Source organism: Dichotomopilus funicola, assembly GCF_033296635.1.
Source record: "Dichotomopilus funicola strain CBS 141.50 unplaced genomic scaffold C8A04scaffold_31, whole genome shotgun sequence".
Taxonomy (NCBI): Eukaryota; Fungi; Ascomycota; class Sordariomycetes; order Sordariales; family Chaetomiaceae; genus Dichotomopilus; species Dichotomopilus funicola.
This window is the reverse complement of record NW_026944052.1, coordinates 118,803-141,714: the sequence shown is the minus strand read 5'-3', so window position 1 is coordinate 141,714 and position 22,912 is coordinate 118,803. Positions and strand designations below refer to the sequence as shown.

The 22,912-nt window shown below is 56.2% G+C and overlaps 5 protein-coding genes across 5 annotated transcripts; 3 read left to right on the top strand and 2 right to left on the bottom strand.

Annotated features, from left to right (window-relative positions):
• Positions 1 to 389: 389 nt before the first annotated feature.
• On the bottom strand, positions 390 to 4,093 carry C8A04DRAFT_37265 (fungal-specific transcription factor domain-containing protein; the record flags this gene model as incomplete). Its single annotated transcript, XM_062783820.1, has 3 exons — positions 390 to 601; positions 713 to 2,823; positions 2,922 to 4,093. The coding sequence occupies 3 exons, from the start codon at positions 4,091 to 4,093 to the stop codon at positions 390 to 392; spliced, it is 3,495 nt and encodes a 1,164-aa protein (XP_062637020.1).
• A 6,000-nt stretch (positions 4,094 to 10,093) lies between these two features.
• Positions 10,094 to 12,202, bottom strand: C8A04DRAFT_28640 (KRI1-like family-domain-containing protein; the record flags this gene model as incomplete). The annotated part of the gene is made up of 1 exon (XM_062780720.1): positions 10,094 to 12,202. The coding sequence occupies one exon, from the start codon at positions 12,200 to 12,202 to the stop codon at positions 10,094 to 10,096; it is 2,109 nt and encodes a 702-aa protein (XP_062637019.1).
• A 459-nt stretch (positions 12,203 to 12,661) lies between these two features.
• C8A04DRAFT_37263 (ras family-domain-containing protein) lies at positions 12,662 to 13,507 on the top strand (the record flags this gene model as incomplete). The annotated part of the gene is made up of 3 exons (XM_062783819.1): positions 12,662 to 12,736; positions 12,797 to 12,860; positions 12,942 to 13,507. 3 exons carry the CDS (start codon positions 12,662 to 12,664, stop codon positions 13,505 to 13,507), a joined length of 705 nt encoding a protein of 234 aa, XP_062637018.1.
• An 880-nt stretch (positions 13,508 to 14,387) lies between these two features.
• On the top strand, positions 14,388 to 17,659 carry C8A04DRAFT_28638 (uncharacterized protein; the record flags this gene model as incomplete). The annotated part of the gene is made up of 4 exons (XM_062780719.1): positions 14,388 to 14,434; positions 14,519 to 15,059; positions 15,110 to 15,398; positions 15,459 to 17,659. The coding sequence occupies 4 exons, from the start codon at positions 14,388 to 14,390 to the stop codon at positions 17,657 to 17,659; spliced, it is 3,078 nt and encodes a 1,025-aa protein (XP_062637017.1).
• Positions 17,660 to 19,090: 1,431 nt separating this feature from the next.
• C8A04DRAFT_28637 (uncharacterized protein) lies at positions 19,091 to 21,893 on the top strand (the record flags this gene model as incomplete). The annotated part of the gene is made up of 3 exons (XM_062780718.1): positions 19,091 to 20,350; positions 20,415 to 20,565; positions 20,620 to 21,893. The coding sequence occupies 3 exons, from the start codon at positions 19,091 to 19,093 to the stop codon at positions 21,891 to 21,893; spliced, it is 2,685 nt and encodes an 894-aa protein (XP_062637016.1).
• Between the last annotated feature and the right edge of the window lie 1,019 nt (positions 21,894 to 22,912).

Here is a 22,912-nt window from a genome sequence, read left to right as displayed (position 1 = left end):
TGTTTCGTACACATTTGAGTAAGTAAAGGTAAAAGAAAGGATATCACACTGAGAAGCTAAAAACAAACCAAGGACCGAGAACCAAGAGCTGAAAAGGGGAGAAACATGATACAAAAGGGTTCGATGCCATGCCTTAGATCCGTCCCTCCATACTGTGTAAAGCATCCATAGATCCATCCGTAAATCCATCCATTCCATCTCCATATACCAACACCAAACAAACCCATCGCTCTCATCCAAAACCAAAACCAACACCCGAAAACCATGATATCATTATCCATCCCACCAGCATACCCAGCCTAACTCCTTTTCCCTTCTTCCCCACTATCTCTCCCTTCCCTCTCCCCTCTGTTTCCCCTTCCCCTGCCTCCTTCATTTCCCTCATTCCCTCACCGTCCTCCCGCCCCCCCTCCCCCCCCACCAACCCCAAACATCCCCCCAAACCCATCCAACCCTCCCCCCAACCCCCCACCACCAACCCCCAACCCCTCCGGCCCCAACTCCGGCGGCTCCATATTAAACGGCATAAACCACGCCGACGTCGGTTCCCCAAACGCCGCGTGCAACGCCGCGTCTGCTGGGTGTCCTCCCGGTCCGTGGCCTAGACCGTGCCCAGCATGTCCGGCGTGGCCGGGGTGGCCGCCTCCGGGATGTTGTTGCGCTCCAGCGCCCGGATGGCCGGGGTGGTGGACGCCGAGATGGCTATGTGGACTATGAAGCGCGGCAGCATGGGGGTGATGGTGCCGGCCGTGGGGTGGGTAGCCGTGGGCAGCGGCCGCAGCAGCAGCAGCAGCAGCAGCCGCCGCCGCCGGACTGAGTCCGTCGTTCCATCCGCCGGTGCCGGCGGCTCCGGCGAGAGAAGGGTGGTCGATGGCGTGGGAGTGGCCGCCGTAGGCGCCGAAGACGAGTTGGCGGTCGAGACGGGACATACCGCCGTGCGCGGCGGCGAGGGCGGGCATGGTGAAGGGGTCTGGGGGGAAGAAGGATTGGTGGGGGGAGGCGTGGGGGTGTCCGGAGTGGGAGTGGGAGAAGGTGACGGGGGAGACGGGGGATAGGGCGGCTGCGTGGTAGGCTGAGGCGCCGCCTGAGGAGAGCGGGTTGAAGGAGGATGCGCTGGGGGCGCTGGTGGGCGCGTTGGTGCCGTTGGTGTTGGGGTTGCCGGTGCCGTTGCTGGTGGAGAAGGAGCGCTGGCGGAGGCGGACGGCTTGGAGTTGTTCGGCTGTGGCGCGGGCGAAGTCGGTTTGGAGGGGTTCGAGGCCTTGGTGGTCGGTGCCGCCGCTGCGGGAGGTCATGCTCGCTTTGCGGACGATGGATTTGCGTTTTGATGGGGCTGAGGTGGGGTGTGGTGGTTGTTGTGATTGTTGTTGTTGGCCTGGACGAGAGGACCCGTTGTTGTTAGTGGCCAAGTTAGCAGCGTTTTCAGCGCTCTTCGGAGATAGCGTGGTGAAGAACTCCTCCACGGTGTGTAGCTCCGGCTTCTGCTCGAGCACGGCGTCCTCCCCCTTTTCCTTCTTCTTGTACGTGGCCGGGTCGAGGAAGTCGTGCTGTGACACGCCGTGCGGATACCGGTCGAACCAGTCGCCATATTGAAAGATGGGCGAGGCCGCGCTCTCACTCGCTGGGTTGCCCTGTCGCGCGGCGTCGGCGCAGGTGCGGTATTGTTCCCGGAGGTTCTCTGACATCCAGTGGAACATGCCCCAGTACCGTCGCATCTTGGACAGGAACCGGACGTTGGTCGCCAAGTTCCGCTTCGACGTCGCTTCCATCGCCGGGTTCCCTGAGAAGATGCCGAAGATGTGGACGGTGCTCGACAGAAATGCGCAGTACCCGGTAAAGGGTGCTGTGATAAAGTGCGACTCGGCGTCCTTGAGCAGCTCCGAGATCCGGTTCGCAGCCGCAAAGGCTTTGGCCCCGGCCTTGGTCACAAAGGCTTTGGGAACATCCTGCAGCGCGTGCCCGCTGGGCGAAGAGACAGCAAACCGGTTCATAAACAGGATATTCTGCTGAATCGAGATATGCAGGAAAAGAAACTGGTTGGCCATGTTGTCCGTCTCGTGCAGCTTCAGGTTCTCCGCGTTGTACGCCAGCGACTCGGGTAGCTCGGAGAGGAAGTCGTCCGTCTGCTTGAGCAGCTTTGTGTATCCGGACTCGGCGCTCCACATCGGGTGCGGATCTAGTTCCTTGCCGCCCTGGCTCAGGTAGTTGATGATGCGCCCCCACAGCGCGATGGCCTTGATCATCCACGCGGCTACGCCCATGTTCTCCTTCGCGTCACTGCTTCCGTGGCCCTCGGGGAGCGGTTCCAGGACTTGGCCGTCGAGCGTTTCCGTGGGGCCCTGCAAGTCGTACTGGAAGTTCTTGTCCTTGATCGGCAGCGGGATCTTGAGCGTTTCCTCGCGGATGAACGTCGGCCGGTCCGTCCCGGACGAGTTGAATCGGTCCATCAGGAAACACGCCCACATCGTCCGCCGGCGGATCTCGCGGTCGATGAAGCTAAGTTGCGTTTTCCCCGGTATTCGCAGCGGGTCGTGCTCCAAGTCCTTGTGCAGTTGCAGGGCAAAGGCCATGCGGATGGCCTGCCCGCCCAACGACCAGCTCCGCCCGCCGTGGCACGTCCCGAACTCGTGTAGACCGAGGATAAGCAGGCATGTCAAGATCGTGATGTTTGGCCACTCGTATCGCTTCGTCAGGATATCGCGCGCCGTGGACGCCCACTCTTCCCCTCGGAGGAAGTTGGGGTTGGTGTTGAGCTTCGGGTGGTTCGAGAAGCGCGCTGCGATAGCGCACACGGAAAGGATGAGGACGGGTGGGAGTGCGCCGGCCCTGCATTCACGTTAGCCCATGTCAAGACCGAAAGAGATGAGAGAGGAAAAGAAAGGGAGGACGAAGACAAAGAGAAAAGGGATCGGGGATAGACATACTTGAGTTTCCTCATAAAGCTGGGTTTGTGCAGCAGATGATACGCTTGGCCATAAAGGTTCTCAAAAAAAACCTCAGCCAGGTGCTCCTGAATATCCTTAGACGGCAACGCATCACCGCCCTCCAACAGCAGCTTACTCTCCTCCTCCTCCTGCACAAGAATAGTCGACGGTTTATTCGGCCCATCCAATTTCGACTTCGACGGCGCGCGAGCCCAGTGCTCCAAATCCGCACCAAACGCCTCGTCCGCACCCCTCTTCTTCGCAGCGGCATTCTTCCCGCCCCCCGCAGACGACAGCGTCCCCGGAATCGCAGGCTTGACCACGGCCCGGGTCACCGACGCCGACATGGCGTCCTGTTCAGCCTTGGGCACGACCTTGATGATGCGCTCCTCCATCCGCTTCAACCGCTTGTCCAGCATGGCCATGTAATCCGTCCGCGGCGCTGCTTTCCGCGCTGTGACCTTGTACACGCATGGGATCCGCGACCGCAGGCAGTGCTTGCATGCCGGTTTCTCGCCTGAGCAGCGGATCTTCTTGCGCCGGCAGGCGATGCAGGCCAGGGGCAGCCGCTTGCGTTCTTTGCCCGCCTTCGTCTTGAGTTCGCTCCATGCCGGTGCTGCATCGGATTTTTCTCCCCTTTTCCCGTCTGGGTCTGTCCCATCTCCGCCTAACCCGCCCCCGCCCCCGCTTGTTGCGAGGCCGAATTCATCCGCTAGGGGGTCGTCGAGCAGGTTGGAGCCGTTCGTGTGGCTGTCTGGTGTGCCGTCGTCGGAAGCGTCGGGGCTGTGAGGGTGGCCATTGGCACTGGCGTAGGCGGACGGGTGGACGGTGATCGAGCCCCCCGCCGAGTCCTGGGGGTCGCGCATCGGCGATATCGAGGGTGGTTGCGGTGTTGTGAAGACATCTTGGGTGTGGTCGTCAAAGGTAGGCGGCAGGCCGTTCATGGGCGAGCCTTGCAGCGCCTCCTGGTATGCGAACTGAAAGTCGCCGAAGGTCGCCGTGTCTGCCATGCTGCCGGCGGCTGTGATGCTATCCAACGTTTCGCCTGGGCCGTCTAGTTGGATGTCCGTGTGGGCTAGGTGGGCATCGGAATCGCCCGCAGAAGGGGGGAATGATAGTTCGGTGGCGGTGAATCCTTGGAGGTTGTCGGTCTTGGTGTCGCTTGGTGACATGGCGAGACGGTGGCGCAGAGAGCCGGAGTCCGACAACCAACCCTCCAAACAGTCCAGTCGCGTCTTGACAGACAACAACTAACGAAACGAGCAACGAAGAGGAAACGCGACGATGTCAAAATCACCCCACACAATAGGTAAGCAGTCCCCGAAACACAAGCTTCTCCACTCGATCCGGCTGGTCTGTTTAAGAGCGTCGCGAGGGCGTCACATGGGGGTATCCCATCGTCCGTCTCCCTCTCTCGCAAAATCCCGAGTGAAATGAGCGTCAGTGAGGGAAAATAAGTCGGGCGAAGCACAAGCTGCGACGAGCGCGTCAACGACAAGACGAGACACGTCAACTCTCTCGACTCCTCTTCGTGTTCCTTCAAAAGACCGAAGGGCGTTCTTCTGTTCGTCTCCAAAAATTGAAGGTTTGGGGAAGAGGCACAGAGGGGGAGGCGAACTGGGGCCAACTCCGACCCTCCCTTTCTGGTGGACCACCCGCAGCGATGATGGACCTTTACGAGGCAAAGAGGCTAGCCTTGAGAGGTCTTTTTTTCGCGTGGTTCAACTGTGGGGTAACATCCCGGTCGTTCTTTCTGGGCCCTCCGGGGAGGCGACTCCATCCGGCGGCACAGGGAGAACAGGGAACAATGGGATTCGCACTTCCGGAATTCACCCGATCTCCGCTATGTGCGTGGTCTACATACTACGATCCCAATTCCCAAAGCAGATCTCCGTTGCTGGCACTCGGAACCTCAATAATATGGGATTGTGTGCGCAGTAGGAAAAGAGGGAAAGAAGAAGCGTTGGAGGCAACGGAAAACGGCGGAAACCAAACTGAGTGCGGTCTTGGCCTACCCGTACCATAGAAGAGGCGAGGTGTACATAGTATGCGGCAATCTAAGCCTGTGAGAACAGACGTCAAGGCTAGGAAGAACAAGGAATTAAGGTTGGTACAGATTCAGTCCATGGGCGTAATAGATTGGCCCGCGGCCAAGAAGTGATGGATCCTCTGGGCGCGTGCCCTCTCCTCAATCTATCCTTCTCTTTTCCCTATCCCCCTTTGAATTCACCGCGATGGGGAAAGGAGAGACAAACCAGGGTCGCAAATGGACCCCTCAGCGCTGTCTCGTTTGGAAGAACATGCAGCAGCCACATTGTTCCATGCATGCGACTTGGCTGCATCAGGACAGGGAGGGGGGACTGCATTGTGTGCCGGTGAGGTAAGCTCGAGGCAAGCCATCGAGACTCTTAAAGAGCCCTGGCGATGTTGGCGATCCATTCGACAGGGAAGAATTCGGTTCTTCTTCCATGTCCCCGTTTCGCGCTGCGTTGCGCACGAGCTTGTCTCCCCTTTTCGAGGCGTTGGAGGGCCTGGCAAAGTGAAGCGCATGAGCGTTGAACGTTACTGGCGCGCAAACATGCAGGGGCCCCGGATGTAATTATATGAGCGACGGTGAACCCCGAGAATCCGCCGTAATATCGGGCCAAACCTGCCTCTGTCGCTGCCTTCATTGTACCTACGTGTACTGTGTATTTACGGGTGCTTGTGATATCTTCACGCTCTGGGAATTGGTGATGTCTCGGAAGAGGACAGGGTGCGGGCGTTGACACTGAGTCAATCGGACGCCGTGGCGTCTTGTTTCGCCCGTTTCCCTGCAATCCCGCTGTTTGGACCGTTTGAGGCTCGGGTGGATTCGTGACCATCATTTGGCAGATCCTTGGCGTTGGCGGAATGTTGAATTTGCGGGGGCGGACCGGAGCGGCGTCGAGGAGGCCGACAGGGGTTAGGATTCGTGAGTGCTTTGTCAACCGGTGATCACCCCTCGGTCAACGATGGAAGCAATCAACCACGCATTCGGTGTATATTGGTGACAGGATGAAGACGTAGGACTAGGTAGTGTGATAGCATCCGTAGAATCTGAGTGGAATGCTCTCTTAGTTAGGCAAAGCAGGAACAACCCTGCTAAAAAGTTCAAATTGGGAAGAATCAAAGACGAACTGATGTCCAGAAACGGAAGGGGCCATCCGCACACTCCGAGACGGACAACCATTTTCTCAGCCCGCCCCACAAGGAGAATTCGTCGCCCAATCCGCCCCAAAAACACGTTTCTCAAACATTTCGCCCATGCAGTGCAGTCATTGGCAGAATGCTGGATGGTAGGTGATCCTGTCGGCTTTTTTCCATCCTGCAGGGAGCATGCCCCGCTTCTCCACACTTTCTAAATTCGACGCATCCCCTCGAGGTCATGAACCAAGATGAGAGACAGAGCCGGGCCAAAGGCTAGACGACACCAACCAAGAAGCCATACTACATAGTATGTAGTTAATTCCGGCACTGGAAAGCTCCGACAATGCCATTTCCCGGTCGTAGCACATTCTCCGAATCCTCGGCACTGCAAGCAATCTCGGGTTTCGAGGACCACGATACAACAAAGGAGACTGAACGGAAGAGGTCTCGTCGCCTTTTCGACCATCTTGGGCGCTGTGGTCCCACATGACCCGCAAGCACCGCATGGTGCGACCCCGAACCCGGCTGCAATCGGCGGTTCCCACGGCTCGATTCGATCCGTCTTGCCTTTCCAGCGTCCGCATCTACAGATTGACCTGTGCCTCCAAGACTTATCCGCCTCGGTCGAAAGGGGTATTTACCGCTAGTGCATTGACACCCGCTGCTTTGCATGCATCGGAGGTTGTGAACACTGAAAAACAAAGCAGGCTATCAAATACTGTGTGCATGAGCTATTGCACTCGGGAAGGGGTCGAGCCAAAGGCGAGTGCTCCCACACCCCCGTAGCTTCATCACTCCCAACCACTGTCAGGCCAGATCCGTGAAGCGGCGAGTCCGACGTGGAGCGGTGATACTCATGAACGAACACCTTCACTACACTACACTATTTTGTTGCCAGGGTGGCCAAGAAACGATCAATCACTATTTATATACAAGTGAGCCTCGTCATAAGATGATCAACCCCTTCATAGGTACCTTAAGTTAGTCTGAGGCAATACCTAGTTCGATCCTCCATGAGACACATGATACCTCGTTCTCCACAATCAGGCATCATTAGCGCTTCTTTCGAGCCACCAACACGATGGCCGGGGAGCTATGCCCTAGCAGGAGCATAATACAGAGTCACACGCAGTCATCACGACTTATTCCAGCCCCCAGGTAACCCTTCCCAGTCAACTAGCCTTCCATGGACTAACGTTAAGGGATCAAGATGTCTCCGACTGCCAGAAACGGTCCGAGAAACCCTTCACCTCCGATTGGATGCCCAAACCCCGTTCAACGGGAATTCCGATGGTGATGCGGGGTCTGTTTTCTTGGAACCAAAAACTCTATTCTCTCATCCAAAATATTGGCACACCCCCATGTTTAGTTTCAGACCCCGAATTTACCTCGACTCTCGACCTGCTTCTTTCGGCCATCTTCGGTGCGACGTTCATTTAAGCACAAACCCACGGTCCCGCCCCCAACAAAAGCAGCCAAGTTCAGGCTAGAGCCCATCTCCAAACAGGTCCGAACAACGGGAATCGGAGGCAGGGAGGCAGCGAGTGATAGTGAGGAAAGGTGGGCTAGTGTACTAAAACAGGCCACTTTCCGCCCACAAAAGTCCCGGCGTCATTACTTTATTCCTCGTCAGACTATAAGAATGTCATCATCGACGCAAACCACGCATCTCAGTTTACGACACCTTTCCACCTTTGGCGAACGGAGATTTTATCACCACTACACTGCCATCGTACGACAACCAGTCAACCACAAAGTGCACCTGCCCAGCCGCCCCCGCTTCATTTTGACCCCCCCCATCCTTCTCCCCCTTTGCCGTTCTAAGGTTACATCCCTTCGAGGGATAGAAAAAGGGAAAAAAAGAAGAGAAGCGGGTTTCCAAGGCTTCGACAGCCCGGTAGCCAATAGGGTAATATTGCTGACCGGAGGGTCGCAATCAAAGCTCGGCTTAACATACCGACATTAAGTTGGATCATGTGTCGGGTGTATATTGTGGCGACATCGCTGCACACAGAAAGGACAGGCAGGTAATAGTAGACAGGCATACTTGTAGTCTCACGCCCCGTCTGGCGCTTGGTCATGTCAACCGAGGGTTGGCTATCTCGGTGAGAGGAGTGGCATGTGAGCTTGTGAGTTGGATGGCTGTTTGCGAGACCGAGGGGATATGTCTCCTGTATTCGTGATGATCCCATCAGTTGTGGCATCTAGGATTCAACTTGGGAAATGAACATCTTCATGCAAAGAGACGGGGTTCTTGACCCAGTTTACATCACTGCTAATGGAGGGCTGTGAGCAGAGGGCTGTAGTTTAATGCCCAAGTCTCCTTTTATTTATTATTTCTCCTGTTGCCAGCGCGTGGAAAGTAAACACAGCTCCTTATTCTCAGCTTATGGACACCGGTTGAGCTAAAATATAAACAAAAAGACGCGAAATCCCCGATTAGAAGGTTCCAATTATCGCTGCCGACTTGAAGGACATACAATGAGACATATGAGAAAGCTACTCCGTTACATTTATTTGTGGATGGGACTGCCACCCTATCTTTCACAATTGCGGCCATGCTTGACTGTATTCTGGCGAAGGGCTTTCCTCACAAGGCGCTCTTTTTTTGCGCATTAAAGAAGGAAGTTGACACCAGGGGTCTAAATTTTGGTCACCCATACACAAAATATGACGCCAGACTGATCAAGTCTCAAGGGAACCCTTCCAACTAGTGCTAGTTCGAAGACGGCTTGTAATCTCGGAGGTTCTGTGTCAGTTCCTGTTAATGTCAGTAGAATTGAACCAGGAATAAGAGTATATATGTGTCCTAACCCTCGGAACCTATGATAGGGATGACAGTTTCGCCTTTCTCGCCGACTTAGTTATTCCTCCTACCGAATTTGAGTGGATGAGCAGGTTGGCATATAGTTGACGTCCGAACTTGACTTTATATTCGGAGCGGGAAAAAGCTCAACCGTGCTGTTGGGCCCATGTTACATACTCATAAACTGCTTATCAAGCGCGGACAAAGGTTAGCATCAAGCCTTCCACAGGAATAGTAAAAGGAACGGACCGGCGCAAAGGAGTCTTCGAGGTTTCCTTCATGGTGGGCTGAGTGCGACTGTCCTTCCCAGTAAAGTTCACCGCACGCCTCCTCACTTATTTTTGAACCCAACCCCCCGGTGGCAGATATTGCCTTTTGCTTCCGAGCGTCGTTGTCAATCCCCAAGCGATGGCCGGCTGTTTCCCAAGACACCTCCTTAATCCTTTCCACACTATATGTGCATCTTGGCTTCATTCCTCTCTTGAAGTAGCCACGGCGTTGACCCCTCGCCAGACATAAATTCAGCCCAGGCTCATTGTACGCAGCTACTTGCTAAACATTCGCAGAATGGAAAGTAATGTCTATGGGGAGTACCGGATTTTTCCCAAGTGGAGCAGCTTCACCCCCCTTCCACACCTTCCTTCCCTCCCAACTCCCAACCACACCATATAAGTCCGCTGCTCGCTGCTCCTGTCACCAGCTCCTCCCAATGTGCCAAACAGCGTGTTTGGCCCAGCGGCATTGGGAGGAGCATCGCCGGTGCCGCCGTAAATCGAAGTGGCCCTGGGTTCGATTCCCAGGGCCAGCGAAGAAAAATCTTTCACCGGAAAGATTTTCGTAGCCACCAACCGCTATCCCTCCGGATGGAGATAGGCGCTTGGTAGTGAGCTTTTTTGTATTTCTTATGTCATTCATTTTTGTTTTCATGTTCCTGATGAATTATGATGATAGTGTGTTATTAGTAGATGTCTCCGGTGCAAAAAGTGTGTAATTCAAGGATGGCGTTTTGCAGGCTTGAAGGTTTGCACGAGGAAACGGGACTACCTAGAGGAATTAAATGTCACGAGAGAACATGATGCTAAATGAATAATTAATCACAGTATTTTGATCAGAACCCAAACATAAGTAAAGATACACAAAACCACCAACGCCCAGGAACCCGGGAGCGACACAGCCCCACAGATACCAATCCCTCAGTTCACTCTTCCGCTTCAACAGCCTTCTTACTCTTCTTCGGCCTCTTCCTCTTCTTCTTCCTCTCCCCTTCCACAATCCCGCCCTTTGCCTCGGCCGCTTTACCTGTTTCCTTGGTTTTCCCACCCGCCGGCACAGCATTTGCTCCACTCCCAGCCGTCCTCCTTCCACTACCCCGTTCCTCGCCGTCACCAACAAGCTTCTCAAACCCATACGTCGGCCCGCTCTCCTCAAACCGACGACCAAACGTCTCGCGCCGCCACTCCCGCAGCCGCGCTTTCTTACCCAGCCGCTTCTTGTCCTTCCGCTTCTTCTCCGCGTCGCGGAAGGTGGCTAGTTTCTTGAGTCCTGCGAACTCGTTGAGCGCAGAGTCTGACGGGGCAAGGAGGATGTCGCGGGCCGTGAGGCCGAAGGATTGCGGGGAAGTTTCGCGGTAACGGAAGCCGGTGGTGGCTTTAGCTTTGGCTTGAGAGGAGGAGGAGCCCTTGGGTTGTTGGAGGGCCCGAGGGTTGTCGAGTTCCATCTTGGTGTCGACGAGGGCTTCAATCTTGGCGAGGTCGGCGCGGGCCTGGCGCTTGGCCGCGATGCGCTCGTTTTTGATGTCCTTGGCTGTTTTGCGCTTCTTGGCGGGACGTTCGTCGTCGTCTTCCTGGTCGTCTTGGTCTGAGTCTGCCCCGGGTTGTGCCTCGTCGGCTTCGTCGTCTGTGAGGGACACCGCAGGCTTGGCGTCGTCCTCGAAGTCCGGGATGATGTCGTTGATGTCGATGTCGTCGTCCCACTTGGGCTTTTTGGGCTTCTTTGTCTTTTTCTTGTCCGTCTCTTCATCGTCTTCGCCCTCATCCTCGTCTAGAGACATATCGTCTGCCTCGGCGTAGTAGTCATCGTTGAACCGCTTTTGCATCTCCTCCTCCCACTTGTCGTCGTCCCAGCCGTCCTCCAGAAACTTCATCCACTCCTCTTCCGTCAGGTTCTTGCCGCTCATGCCGGCGGCCTTCTTGATCTTGGCGAGTTTGTCGGATGCCTCCTCGATCTTGAGACGCCGCAGACGGGCCCGTTCGGCCTCACGCTCCTTCTTCTCGGCCTCTTTCCGTTCCTTCTCGAGCGCTCTCTGCTTCTTCCTGCCGGTCAGTTCTTCCTTTCTCGCCGAGCGCGCCGCGGCCATGTTTCTCGAGTACGTCTTCAGGAACTCGTTGCTCTTGGTAGGGTCCTCGAATCGCATATTATAGGCATGCTCGAACTCGTCAGCCACATCGTCCGCATCCTCCCCTTCATCGGATTCGAATGCTTGCCACTTCGAGCCAGCCCCCTCCGGCGCCCAGGCCTTGGATGCCATGAACTTGGACAGATAGTCCTCCGGGTCTCGGTCGGCATTGACGACGTCGGCCTCGGTGAGCTTGAGGTTGGCTGCGCGCGAAGGGTGGATGCCGTTGGAGACAGGCGCATTGTCTTTCTTGACGGGCTTGATGAAGGCATCGTCGTCGCTCCACTCTTCTTCGTCGTCGTCTTCGGCTGCGGCTGCCGCGGCCGCACTGATCTCGGAGAGGATCGACTTCTTGATGTCGGCTTGCTCCTGGTTGTAAGTGCGGGGCACGTCGGCTCCGCCGGCACTGTCATCGTCAGCGCCAACATCGCCGCTCAAATACCGCTCCCGGTGGTAGTCGCGCAGGAACATGGGCTTGTCCTCCTTCGTCGTCGTCGGCTCCGCGGCGGGGTCGAAAGGCTTGTAGAAGACGGCCTCTTTGTCATAGATTCGGGGATCCTTGTTCTTGATAGCCGCCAGAGTAGCCGAGATCTCGGCGTCCAGGTCCTCGGTAGCCAGCACGGCCTCGTCGTCCTCGCTTTCATCAGACGACGATTCGGATTCCTCTTCGCCCGCGCCGCCCGGCTTGTACTTCTCCTGCAGCCGGTGGAGCTCTTCCCGCTTCTTGTTGTGCTCGAAACGCCGGGCATACTCTGCATTGATCTTCAACTCTGCCGAGGAGCCTAGCGTCGCGCCGCCATCGTCCTGGTCGTCGTCGCTGCTCGAAGAGTCGTCGAAGATACCCTTCTTGGGCACAATTTTCTTTTCACCCGGGCCGGCGCCCTTTGCGCTTTTCGCGGAGGTTGACGCCATGTTGAAAATTTCTATGCGATCCTCGGACCCAATGACGCTGGCGGAAAGCGCAAGAAGGGTAAGTTTTCGAGGTGATGCAGGGTCCTGGAGGAAAAAAAGGTCGAACTTTTGACGGGCTTCTGAACTTTTTAGTGGGGCAGCAGTGGGCTCTGAGCACCTGGGCACCTGGGAGACAAAGGCCGACGGCTGGCACGGCACGTGCCATGCAGCCGGAATCCTGGACTTGGAACGCTAGCCTTTCTCGGCCTGGCGTTGGTTCGAGATGTCGTCGCATTCATCCCGGTTCTGTCCTTGCACTCAGCATCTGCCTATCACGTCACTCTCCATCTCAAACGGAACACGCACGCAGGCACGCAAACCAGTCTCCCGCAGAAAGAACCACCCATCGCGGACTTCCGCGACGACCATTTCGAATTTGACCCGACCAAGCGCACGCTTCGAAACACGGAATCAGCTACGATGGCGGACTCGAATCTTCCCAAACCCAGCAGCAGCGTCAAGCTGGTGCTGCTCGGTGAAGCTGCCGTCGGCAAAGTCGGTCTTCTCCAACCACTCCAACTGCCCGCATCAACACTAACATAGCCCCTGCTATAGTCTTCTCTCGTGCTTCGATTTGTGAACAACGACTTCCAAGAGAACAAGGAGCCAACAATAGGCGGTACGTTCAACATCTAGCCCCCCAACCGCCCCCCTCTTGGCCCTCCCAGAAGCCCTCCGCTTTCTGACTCTGTCCGTTTAGCCGCCTTCCTAACCCAAAAATGCAACCTTCCGACGCGCACCATCAAGTTCGAAATCTGGGATACCGCCGGCCAAGAGCGCTTCGCCTCCCTCGCGCCCATGTACTACCGCAACGCCCAAGCCGCGCTAGTCGTTTACGACCTGACGAAACCGACCTCCCTCATCAAAGCCAAGCACTGGGTCGCCGAGCTGCAACGACAGGCCTCGCCGGGCATCGTCATCGCCCTGGTCGGCAACAAGCTCGATCTGACGAGCGACGGGGCCGGGGATGCCGCCGACGGTAGCGGGGAGGACGGCGGGGAGGATTCGGGCGACGCTCGCAAGATTTCTACTGAGGAGGCGAAGGGGTATGCGGAAGAGGAGGGGTTGCTTTTCTTTGAGACTAGTGCCAAGACCGGGTACAATGTTACCGAGGTGTTCACTGCGATTGCCAACGCTATTCCGGAAACCTCGCTGAAGACGGCCCGTGGGCCGGGGGCGTCGCATGCGGCTGGCCGGACGGAGGAGCAGAGGGTGAACCTCAATGGGCCCCGGGACGCTGAGGCTAAGGATAGCTGTGCCTGCTGAGGACGTTTGTTAGTGCGTAGGATAGGGTAGGATATTATATTTGGAAGAAGGGAGAGATAGAAGGAGAGAGAGGGGAGTAAGAGGGGTGAAGAGTTGGGATTGAGCGTGCTCATGTTCGGTATCATTACATGGTCTATTGGAGTGGTCGGTCATATTGGGCAGGTCAACCAGGAGTAATTCGTGCTTTTTAGTCCTCATTTATTCTATCCAGTTTAATTCTTCCATTACGGCACCTCTCACTGTCCTCCCCTACGCACCGCATTCTGAAGTGAAGCAAAACACGGGGAAAATATGGCAGGATATTACAATTAGTTGCCATTGGGTTACGGCGATGACTCGAAGCATCGACGAGCTCATTCATATCGCGAGGGAACCTGCCGTCCCGGCGAGCCGTGAATACAGTGTGATGAACAGTGCAACTGCCGCCAGATCTGCGGTAAGATAACGGTGTTGATAGCCCACCGCACTGTATCTGCCCAGGCCACCTCGCACGTGCGGTGGACGACCCGCCCCGAATTTTCGCTCCAAGTCGAAACAAGAACGCGAGGAACGACCGTCGCCACGTCAAATACCGACCACGCGCCAATTTCGAACACTTTCCACGGGGGACGAAACAAGGTCTTTGTTCCGGGTGGTTTCCTAACCGCCACAACGGCCGTTTACGACCGGCTTTATCCGACCGGGTTCCATTAACACCTGACGATTTTTCTTCGACCGGTAACCGACGGCTGCCAGCACTTTCAACAGTTTCCACATTTTTCACTCCTCCAGCCACCACATTTCGGCGATTTCCGCAGTTCTCGATGCGTTCGACTTCATAATCCTCTCTTACGTTCGTTTTGGGTGTCGTCCCGCGCATCCCGGCAAATCCAGCGCGAAAATGGCGGCTTCATTAGCTCTCACAGAAGCGCAGGCTGAGCTGATCAGGTAAGGCAGCGCGCTGCAACTGATGTTCCCCTCTTCCTTCCAGGTAGCTCACAGATTTCCTAACCCTTTGGTATCATACAACAGCTCCCTGTCGCAAGACGACATCCCCGCCAAGCTGCGCTGCGCCATCTGCAGTAGTCTCGCCGTCAACGCGTTCCGCCTGCCCTGCTGCGAGCAAGCCATCTGCGAGGGCTGCCAGGCCACGCTGCCCGCCTCGTGTCCCGTGTGTGAGCACGCCCCGCTCTCGGCCGACGACTGCAAGCCGCATAAAGCGCTGCGCACGACGATTCGGGTGTTTTTGCGGACGGAGGAGAAGAAGCGCGAGTCGAGCCGGCCGAAGGAAGTAGCAGCAGGAGGAGGAGGGGGTGTTTCTGGGAGTGCTCCGATTACGCCTGTGGAGCCGAGTCCTGTGTCGGCGGTTGCGCCGGCGGGGTTTCCTGCTGAACTCGCTCCGGTTGTTGCGGCTGCTGAAGAGGGGGTTGGGGCTGGCGAGGCGAATGGGGGTGCTACTGGGACGGAGACACAGGATGTGAGCGTGGAGGCTCGTTGGGAGGATCAGGGAGGCAGAGGTTTTGGCGTTGAAGAGGATCAGCGTGTTACGGCTGGGAAGACTGCTGATGATACGGTACGTCACTTTCGCTATTACGTTGAGCTACGATGATTGACCAAAACTAGGAACAACCCGAGAACGGGCCTGCGGACGGCGAAGGCGAAGTGAATACCTCGACCGAACTGGTCCCTGCCCAACAGGGCTCCGAGGTTGTCCAAGGTGGCAACGACGGAGAGGCCGGGCAAGACGACGAGAATGGCGTGACAGAAGTCAACCCCGAAGGGCCCGGCCCTGTTCAAACTGAAGGCGGTGCAAGCGGCACATTTTCGGCAGCTGGTGGATTCACTCCTGGATTCGACCAGATACAGATGATGATGGCCATGCAAAATGGATTTGGCAATTTTCCTATGATGGGTGCGTTGTTCTACTTGTTTCCTCGCTCATCATAATTCCCGCTAACGTGTTCCTTTGCAGGCATGCCAGGCATGAACATGGACCCGATGTCGATGCAGATGTACATGAATGGAGGGTTTCAAGGCATGGGCATGAACGGCATGAACATGAATATGGGCATGGGTGGCTACGGGGGCGAAACCGATAACTGGAACGGGCAGCAGCAATCATGGAATGTCGGCCCAGATAATTTCAATCATCCAAGCGCTTCTGGCATGGGCAATGGTGATTATGGCTCGTTTAACTCTGGCTTCCAGACAGGATACAATCAAGGTAATTATGGCCACCAAAACCAGTTCAATGACTATCGCCGGAATCAGTACGGGTTCCGCGGCGGTAGAGGACGAGGTCGTGGTTACGGATACGGCTATGGCCGTGGAGGAGGATACCAGCAGGGATACGGCGGCCACAACAACTGGCATGACCAAAGCTATGATGGGCAACAACAGTACCAAAACGGCAACGGCCAGATGGATCAGCAAACCGGCGGAGACGCCAGTGCCAGTGCCGCGGGTGAGAATGTTGACGAGTTCGGACGTGCCCTCCGGGATGATACAGCACAGGAGACAGGTGATGCCGGTGCTGGCGGTGAGCAAGGACAGGGCGAAGAAGGACAAGGCGCCCTAGATCCTGCAGCCCAGCAGGGCCTAAACGAAGGCTTTGAAGTTGGAGAAGGTGGCCCTGTGCAACCAAACCCGGACATACCCATAAATGCGCCCAAGGGCCCCAAAGCCATGATGCAGGGTCTCCCCAACACGAGTTACAAACATCTGCAAGCGAGGGGATGGGTGGATGAGCATAACAAGCCGCCCACGCCTACCAGTGTCGCTGGAACAGGGTTCGACCGCGGCCGCTCGCGGAGCAGCTCCCTCCATGGATCTCACCGTGACCGACATCACAGCGAGCGGTACCGAGACGGGAGCAGGGACCGTGCCCACGGCGGCCGGGACCGACACCGTGAGCGGACCCGTGATCGGGATAGGGAGCATTCCGGAAGTCGGAGTCGCAGTCGTAGCCCCGGCCGGAAGGAACACCGACGTAGTCGACGCCAGCGGTCGTACTCTCGCGGCGCGGAAGAGGAAGGGGCCGAAGACGGTGAGGAGCGCCGTCATCACCGCTCATCTCATCGCAGGAAGCACTCGTCATACGTTGATGAAGACCGCGAATCCAAGTCGCGCAAGGACGAGGAGCAGCCGCAGCAACCACTGGACGAGCGATCACGATCGGCGTCACCACCTGCCGATGATTCCCGGCGTAGTCACCGCAGTAGCCGCAAGGACCGCGATCCGGAGAAGCGCCGAGAGAGGGATAGAGACCGGGATAGAGATCGCGATAGGGATCGTGAGAAGGACCGGGATAAGGACCGGGACGAGCACCGGCGTAAGTCGCATCGCTCACACCGGGACAAGGATAGGGATAGGGAAAGGGATAAGGATAGAGACCGGGAGCGGGAGCGGGACAAGGACCGTGATAGGACGCGTGACCGGGATCGTGACCGCGACCGTGACCGTCATCGGGAAAGGGACCGAGACCGCGATAGGGACCGGGATAGGGACAGGGACAGGAAGGAGCGCCATCGTGATCGGGACAGAGAGCGGGATCGGGATAGCCGTCGGGACCGTGATAAGGATCGTGACCGGCACCACCGCAGCAGCAAAGCCGATTCCAACTCAGACCCGTCTGCGGCACCTGCAGAAGGCGGCGATGCTAGTGCTGAGCAACCCGGTGCCGACATGGGCCTCGAAATCCGGGGCTCTGCGCCTGCGGTGACTAGCCAAGGACTTGATAATACCAACACCAGCAGCCGGCGATCCTCCTCATTTGCCGCACCAACCGCCTCCTCTAACAACAACATCAACCACAACCACAGCCATAACCACCACTCCTCATCTACACCCGCGCCTGCCGTCGATGCGCACGCCGCCGAGCGCGCAGCGCGCGATAGAGAGCGCCTCCTACGCGAGACACGACGTATGGCTAGCCTAACCGGGTTTGCGGGTGCGGCGGCAGCAGCAGCGGGGATCAAGAGGGCACGGGATCGGGAAGACGGTACTGGTGGTGGTTACAGAGGGGATGATGATAAGGATAGAGATAGGGGGGACAGAGATAGAGATAGGGAGAAGGATAGGGAAAGGAGGAAGAATAGTCGACGGAAAGGGAGAAGGGGAGAGGTGATTGTTGATCTGGCGACTACTGGGGAAGGGAAGGGAGATGATGATTAAACGTGGAGGGGGGCAAAGTGGTTGACTACCTACTTGCCTTAGCTAAATAATTCCCTGGGGTGCACCTACATAGCAAGGGATGACTTAAGAAAGAACATGGGGAAGGGGGGAGTTACTTGTGATCGGGGATATGGACTGGACTCGATGATAATATGCATTGATGACGGCGCATGTATTGTACGAAGAATGCATTTGACTACCCGTGGGGTCAATCATCAGTTGCTAGGTTTGCAAGGAAACATGCCGTGATGGACGGATCTCAAGCGAGGCCGTTACCCAGGAAGTTTGACATGGGATGATTGCCTTCTGCATTTGGTAACTCGGCTTGCTTACACCGCATATCTTGCGAAGACAAGCACTTTGCAACTCTGCGATCAGTTAAATCTAACAGAAATCACAATTCCGCTCTGACACCTGAGATACCTGCTTCCCTTTTCAAGATACCTAGCATTCGCGAGGCGATATTTCGACTGATATGTCCACTCGTCATGCAAACACACAATAGCCACTCACCGCGGCCAAGCTGCAATGGTTGGGACGACGCCTGCAGGTTCTCCACCACGGGAGCGAGTAGCGCAACTTCATGTCGCGCTGCTGTTTCGCTCCCAGCCATCCCGTGACTTTGAAGTCATGCATCATCTCTTGTTCCCTCCACGCGTCTATCTCAAGTTAGGTAGTCCAAAGTGGTGGCAACTATTTCTAGGCGTTTCTTTTGCCGGCCATATCGAACGATGTTTATTATGTAGCAAGTGAGAGTAGTTCTTATCTCTGAGTACAGTATGACATAATAAGACGCGTTGACATTCAATGCCCAGCGGAGTTGAAGAACCGTCAGCGGTGTCTTGTTGAGGAAAAAGCCCAAAGAGGTATTAGCGGGCAAGACGGGGGACGGATCCGAGCGATCACCGCTGCAAGCATCCTAGCTCGCCGGCTCCCAAACCATGTCATCATTGGGCGGGGCCCTCCAGTCAACAATAGCGCAGTACCAAGAAAGACATGGGAAAATGGCACGGTTATATTGTACCCGCTTATCGACGCTAACTGACCGCATGGGACCCTTCGTGCTGCGTGACTGCCCCTCATTCCCTTTTGGGGCCATCGATTGGTCTGGATGACGGGTGTGTGTGACCTCCCGTCCTTCCCGACTTGGTTGAGACTCTCCCCCCCTTCAGACTTCCAATGTCGTGCTATTCCGGGAACGAACTTGGCATCATTTGTTGGGAGAGTTGCAACCCAACATCAAACTTGGGACGCCTGAGGAAGCGTGAATTCTCGGTCCTACGTCTTGATTGACAATTTGACAATACAGTTTTGAACGAACGCGCTTCGACTTTGGCTGCATCTAGCAGTTTCCCTTTTCCCTTATCTCCTCTTCTCCTTGCATGTAAAATAGAACCGAAACCCACTTCGTCATCCGTCCTACCTTCCACAATGCGGCCGCTTCCCGGCGACGACGCCCACGCGCGTCCACGCGCCTCGGACGACGACGGGCTCTCGACGTTCCGACTCCCAAGCGCGCCGCAGATGACCTATTCCCTCGGCGACGAGTCCACCATCAGTTCCTCGTCGTCGCCACATCACCCGGGGCCCTCTGCACCCCCGCACCGTCGCGTGAAAGACCACCACAAGCCCGTAACACCAGCAGCAGTTCCACCACCACCACCACTGCGCGCTGAACATCCCGGACGGCAGCAGCGCCTGCCATCGCATCACGACTTTGAGCGCAACCGTGATAGAGAAGCCGCCACCGCGAGTGCGCGGCCTTCCAGCTCATCTTCCTCCTCCAAGGCCCCCGTGGTTGACCACCCTCACCGCCTTGCCCACAGACACGGGCATGATGGGCACGATGACTTCGATGTTTCCTCCCCTTTCCCCCGACCGGCCGATACCCCGAGCCTATCCCAGCCGCTCACACCGGTTCTTTTTCCCAGCTCGACGGGTCCCGCGTCCGCGCTCAGCAGCGTCTCGTCGCGTCGTAATTCGCTGTGTTTATCCGACGACTTGGCGAGTTGCCCGCCGAGCACGAATGATGGGAATGGGGGTGATAATCGTAGCGAGATGAATGACAATGATGTTGCTGTTGAGGATGAGGATGCGGAAAGCATGCACGCGTATGTGGGTGAACATGGTGGTGGACGGGAGGGACACGCTCTCGGCGGCGTGAATGTCAGCGGCGAGACGAGTACCCAGTCATCCATGATGGACAGTGGTTCGGCGCCGCAGCTGGTCATGCCGAGTATCAAGATGCCGAGTCGTCGGCCGTTCACGGACGATGGCAAGCGGATGGGTCGCTTGAAGTTGTTGATTGCTGGGGATAGTGGTGTTGGCAAGACATCGCTGATCAAGGCTGTGGTGCAGTCGTGCGAGCACATCGTGCACGTCGACCCTATTACCCCGTTTGGTTTGTTGGGCGCCGGTTCAGCAGTTTCGGCTGTTCATAGGAATAGGCAGAGGGCTGGTAGTGGGAATGGGAGTAGTAGGAGACAGCAACAACAGCAGCAACAGCAGAGGGGGAGTTCGATTCGTCCGGGCCAGATCACGGAGATTTATGCGAGCACTAAGCCATACCCCGAGTGGTGGTCTGAGGTGGATGATTTGAGCGTGTTGGGGCGGAAGAAGAGCATGGGAGATGCGGTGCTGGACCGGAATATCTGCTTTGTTGATACTCCAGGGTACGGTAGTGGTTCATCGGTGAGTTATTGACTTTCTGTTCTACTTTCGGTGAGCCAGAACTGCGCCTTACTGACAAATACAGTCCCTGGACACGATCACGCCCGTCACGCAATATATCGAGGCACATTGGCAAAGGATAAACGCCAACCTCCTTTCTGACGGAGATCTCTTGAACCTAATCGGTGGAGAAGGAGGCGTCCAGGTTGACGCCGTTCTCTACCTCGTCTCAAACCGTGCGTGCTGTCTCCAAATCCTTGGTTTAAGATTGTTATTAACCTGAACTACAGGCCTCCGCCCCGTGGATATCGAGTATCTTCGTCAAGTCGCTCCTCTCACTAACATTATCATACTTCTCGCCCAATCGGATCTCATGTCCGCTGAACAAGTCGCCGCTAGCAAAGCCCAAATCCAGAGCCAGCTCAAGGAAGTTGGCATCCGGCTCTTTAACTTTTCCGATGACCAAGGCATCTATGCCATTTCCAGCGCCACGGGTTCCGACCACGACACCATGGATGCGAGCCTTCTCATGTCATCAGACTACGTCCAACCACTCATTCCAACCGAACTCTCGACTCTCGTATCACAAGTCTTCTCTCCCACGGGCATCACCCACCTCCGCCACTCCGTCGCACGCAAATACCTTCACTGGCGCAACCCAGATTCAACCAACCTTCCTTCCCTCTTTTCCTCTCGCCCGCCCTCTCTTCTATCCCGCACCCAGACCGCCCCGCTCATCCCCAACCAGCAGCTCTCGTCCTTCTCCTCCCCGGCCCCATCACCATCGCCTTTATCCCCATCTCTCAACCCAGCGCCCGCCAGTGTGGGCACGAGCTATGCCCTTGCCCGTCTCGCCGACCACACCCACCGCGAAGAACGCCTCGCACAGGTCCGACTGGCGAACTGGGCCGCCGACTTGCAAAAGAGTATCGCCCGTGAGAGGGAACAGTATGCGGCCCTGGCGCGCGGGGAAAGAGCGGTATGGCTAGCCGAGAGGATGGGTGAGTGTGTGAGGGACGGTGGACTGGAGGGCTTACCCCCTTCGGGACAGGTGGTTGTTGCCGAGCGCGGCCTGCAGAGGCAGAACCACCAACAGCAAGCGGGACATAAAAGAGGACATCGGAGTAGCAGTGGCAGTAACGAACTGGCCATCCCATCGGGCAGGAGACGAAGCCGACGACAGGACTTGGGGTATGGCAACGATACCAACGGCAGCGAGAAATACATCGGCACAATGACCATGACTGGGACCAGCCAGAGCCAGAACCAAACCCAACTTCACGCTGCGAGCCACCCACGCCAGCGGAACAGGCAGGACCCACTCGGTTTACTCGAAGTCGCCGACGAGTTGCGGCACAAGGGCCTGATTGCGCTTGAGGTGCTGGGCAGTTTGAGTGTGCTTGGTGGGCTGGCGCTGTGGGTGACGAAGCATTATTTGTATGTGCAGTCGCCCCCTGGGTATGGGGGCTATGCTGGTGGAGCAGGAGGAGGTGGTGGTGGTGTTGGGAGTGGGTTGGGGTGGTTGGTGGGGGAGTGGGATCGGTTTTGGAATGGGGTGCGATGAAGTTATGTTATGATTGGTATGTACATGAGATGAGGGGTGGTGGTTGTTTGGTTGGTGGAGTAGGGACAGGTTGGTAGTTAGGTGTTGAGGGGAGGTTTTTGGATGAGCAGCTTCGGGTGAGGAACCACTGGAGAGATCATTGACTTACGACCGGTCAAAGGTGCATGCATGCATGCATGGGCGATGATGTACGCTACGTTCGTCTTCACCACCCCATATTTTTTCCTTTCTCTGTTTTTTTTCTTTTTCGGAATTTGATTATATCCCCCTCCACCCTAGCGTCGGTTGTCGCTGTACGGTTTATCGTATGTAGGAAAAAGCCGTGGGTTCTATTTTTATGATATTTAATTTGAATCATTCTTGGAGTAACTAGTGGGAGAAAGGGGAGGATAGAGAGACTCATCTCGTGCAGTTGGTGATGAATCGGTAACTCTAATTGTGATGTTTCTACTCCTCATTTGTCGATGGTGTGATCACGGTAGGCTGATGTGCTCTCTTGTAAATGTTGATGTTTCCTTGGTACGTGTCTGCTCGTAGTGTACTAAGACATGTCTATTTGAAATAGCTAAGGGGAAGTTCTAGGGTAGGCTGAGAGGGCGTGTTGTGAGATTTGGGCCGGCGAGGTGAAATTGTCAAGGCCGGAAAGTGGAACTACTGGATAAACTAGTAGAGTCTAAGAGTTGACTGGGACATGCATTGAGGGTGTGATATTTGTGCCGTTTCCTTTTCGTTCTTTTCTTTTCCGTTTTGATGTGTTGAGGCGAATGGCCCGATCCTAAGCTTTCGGGTCAGCAGCTGTATGAACGCAATCCCATATAAAAGCTAAATGAAACCCAAAACGTCAACTTACTATTCATAACCGACCGGGCAAAGAACGATCTCCCCAAGGAGTTGCCCTGAAACAGAGTGGGATTCCGCTTAGACACCGGGTTTGAAAGTGGCTGCGGCACTGTCCCCCCTCATCCTCAACCGCCAGGAACCCGGCGACTTTTAAAAAGAAAGACGTGCCGCCCGCCTAC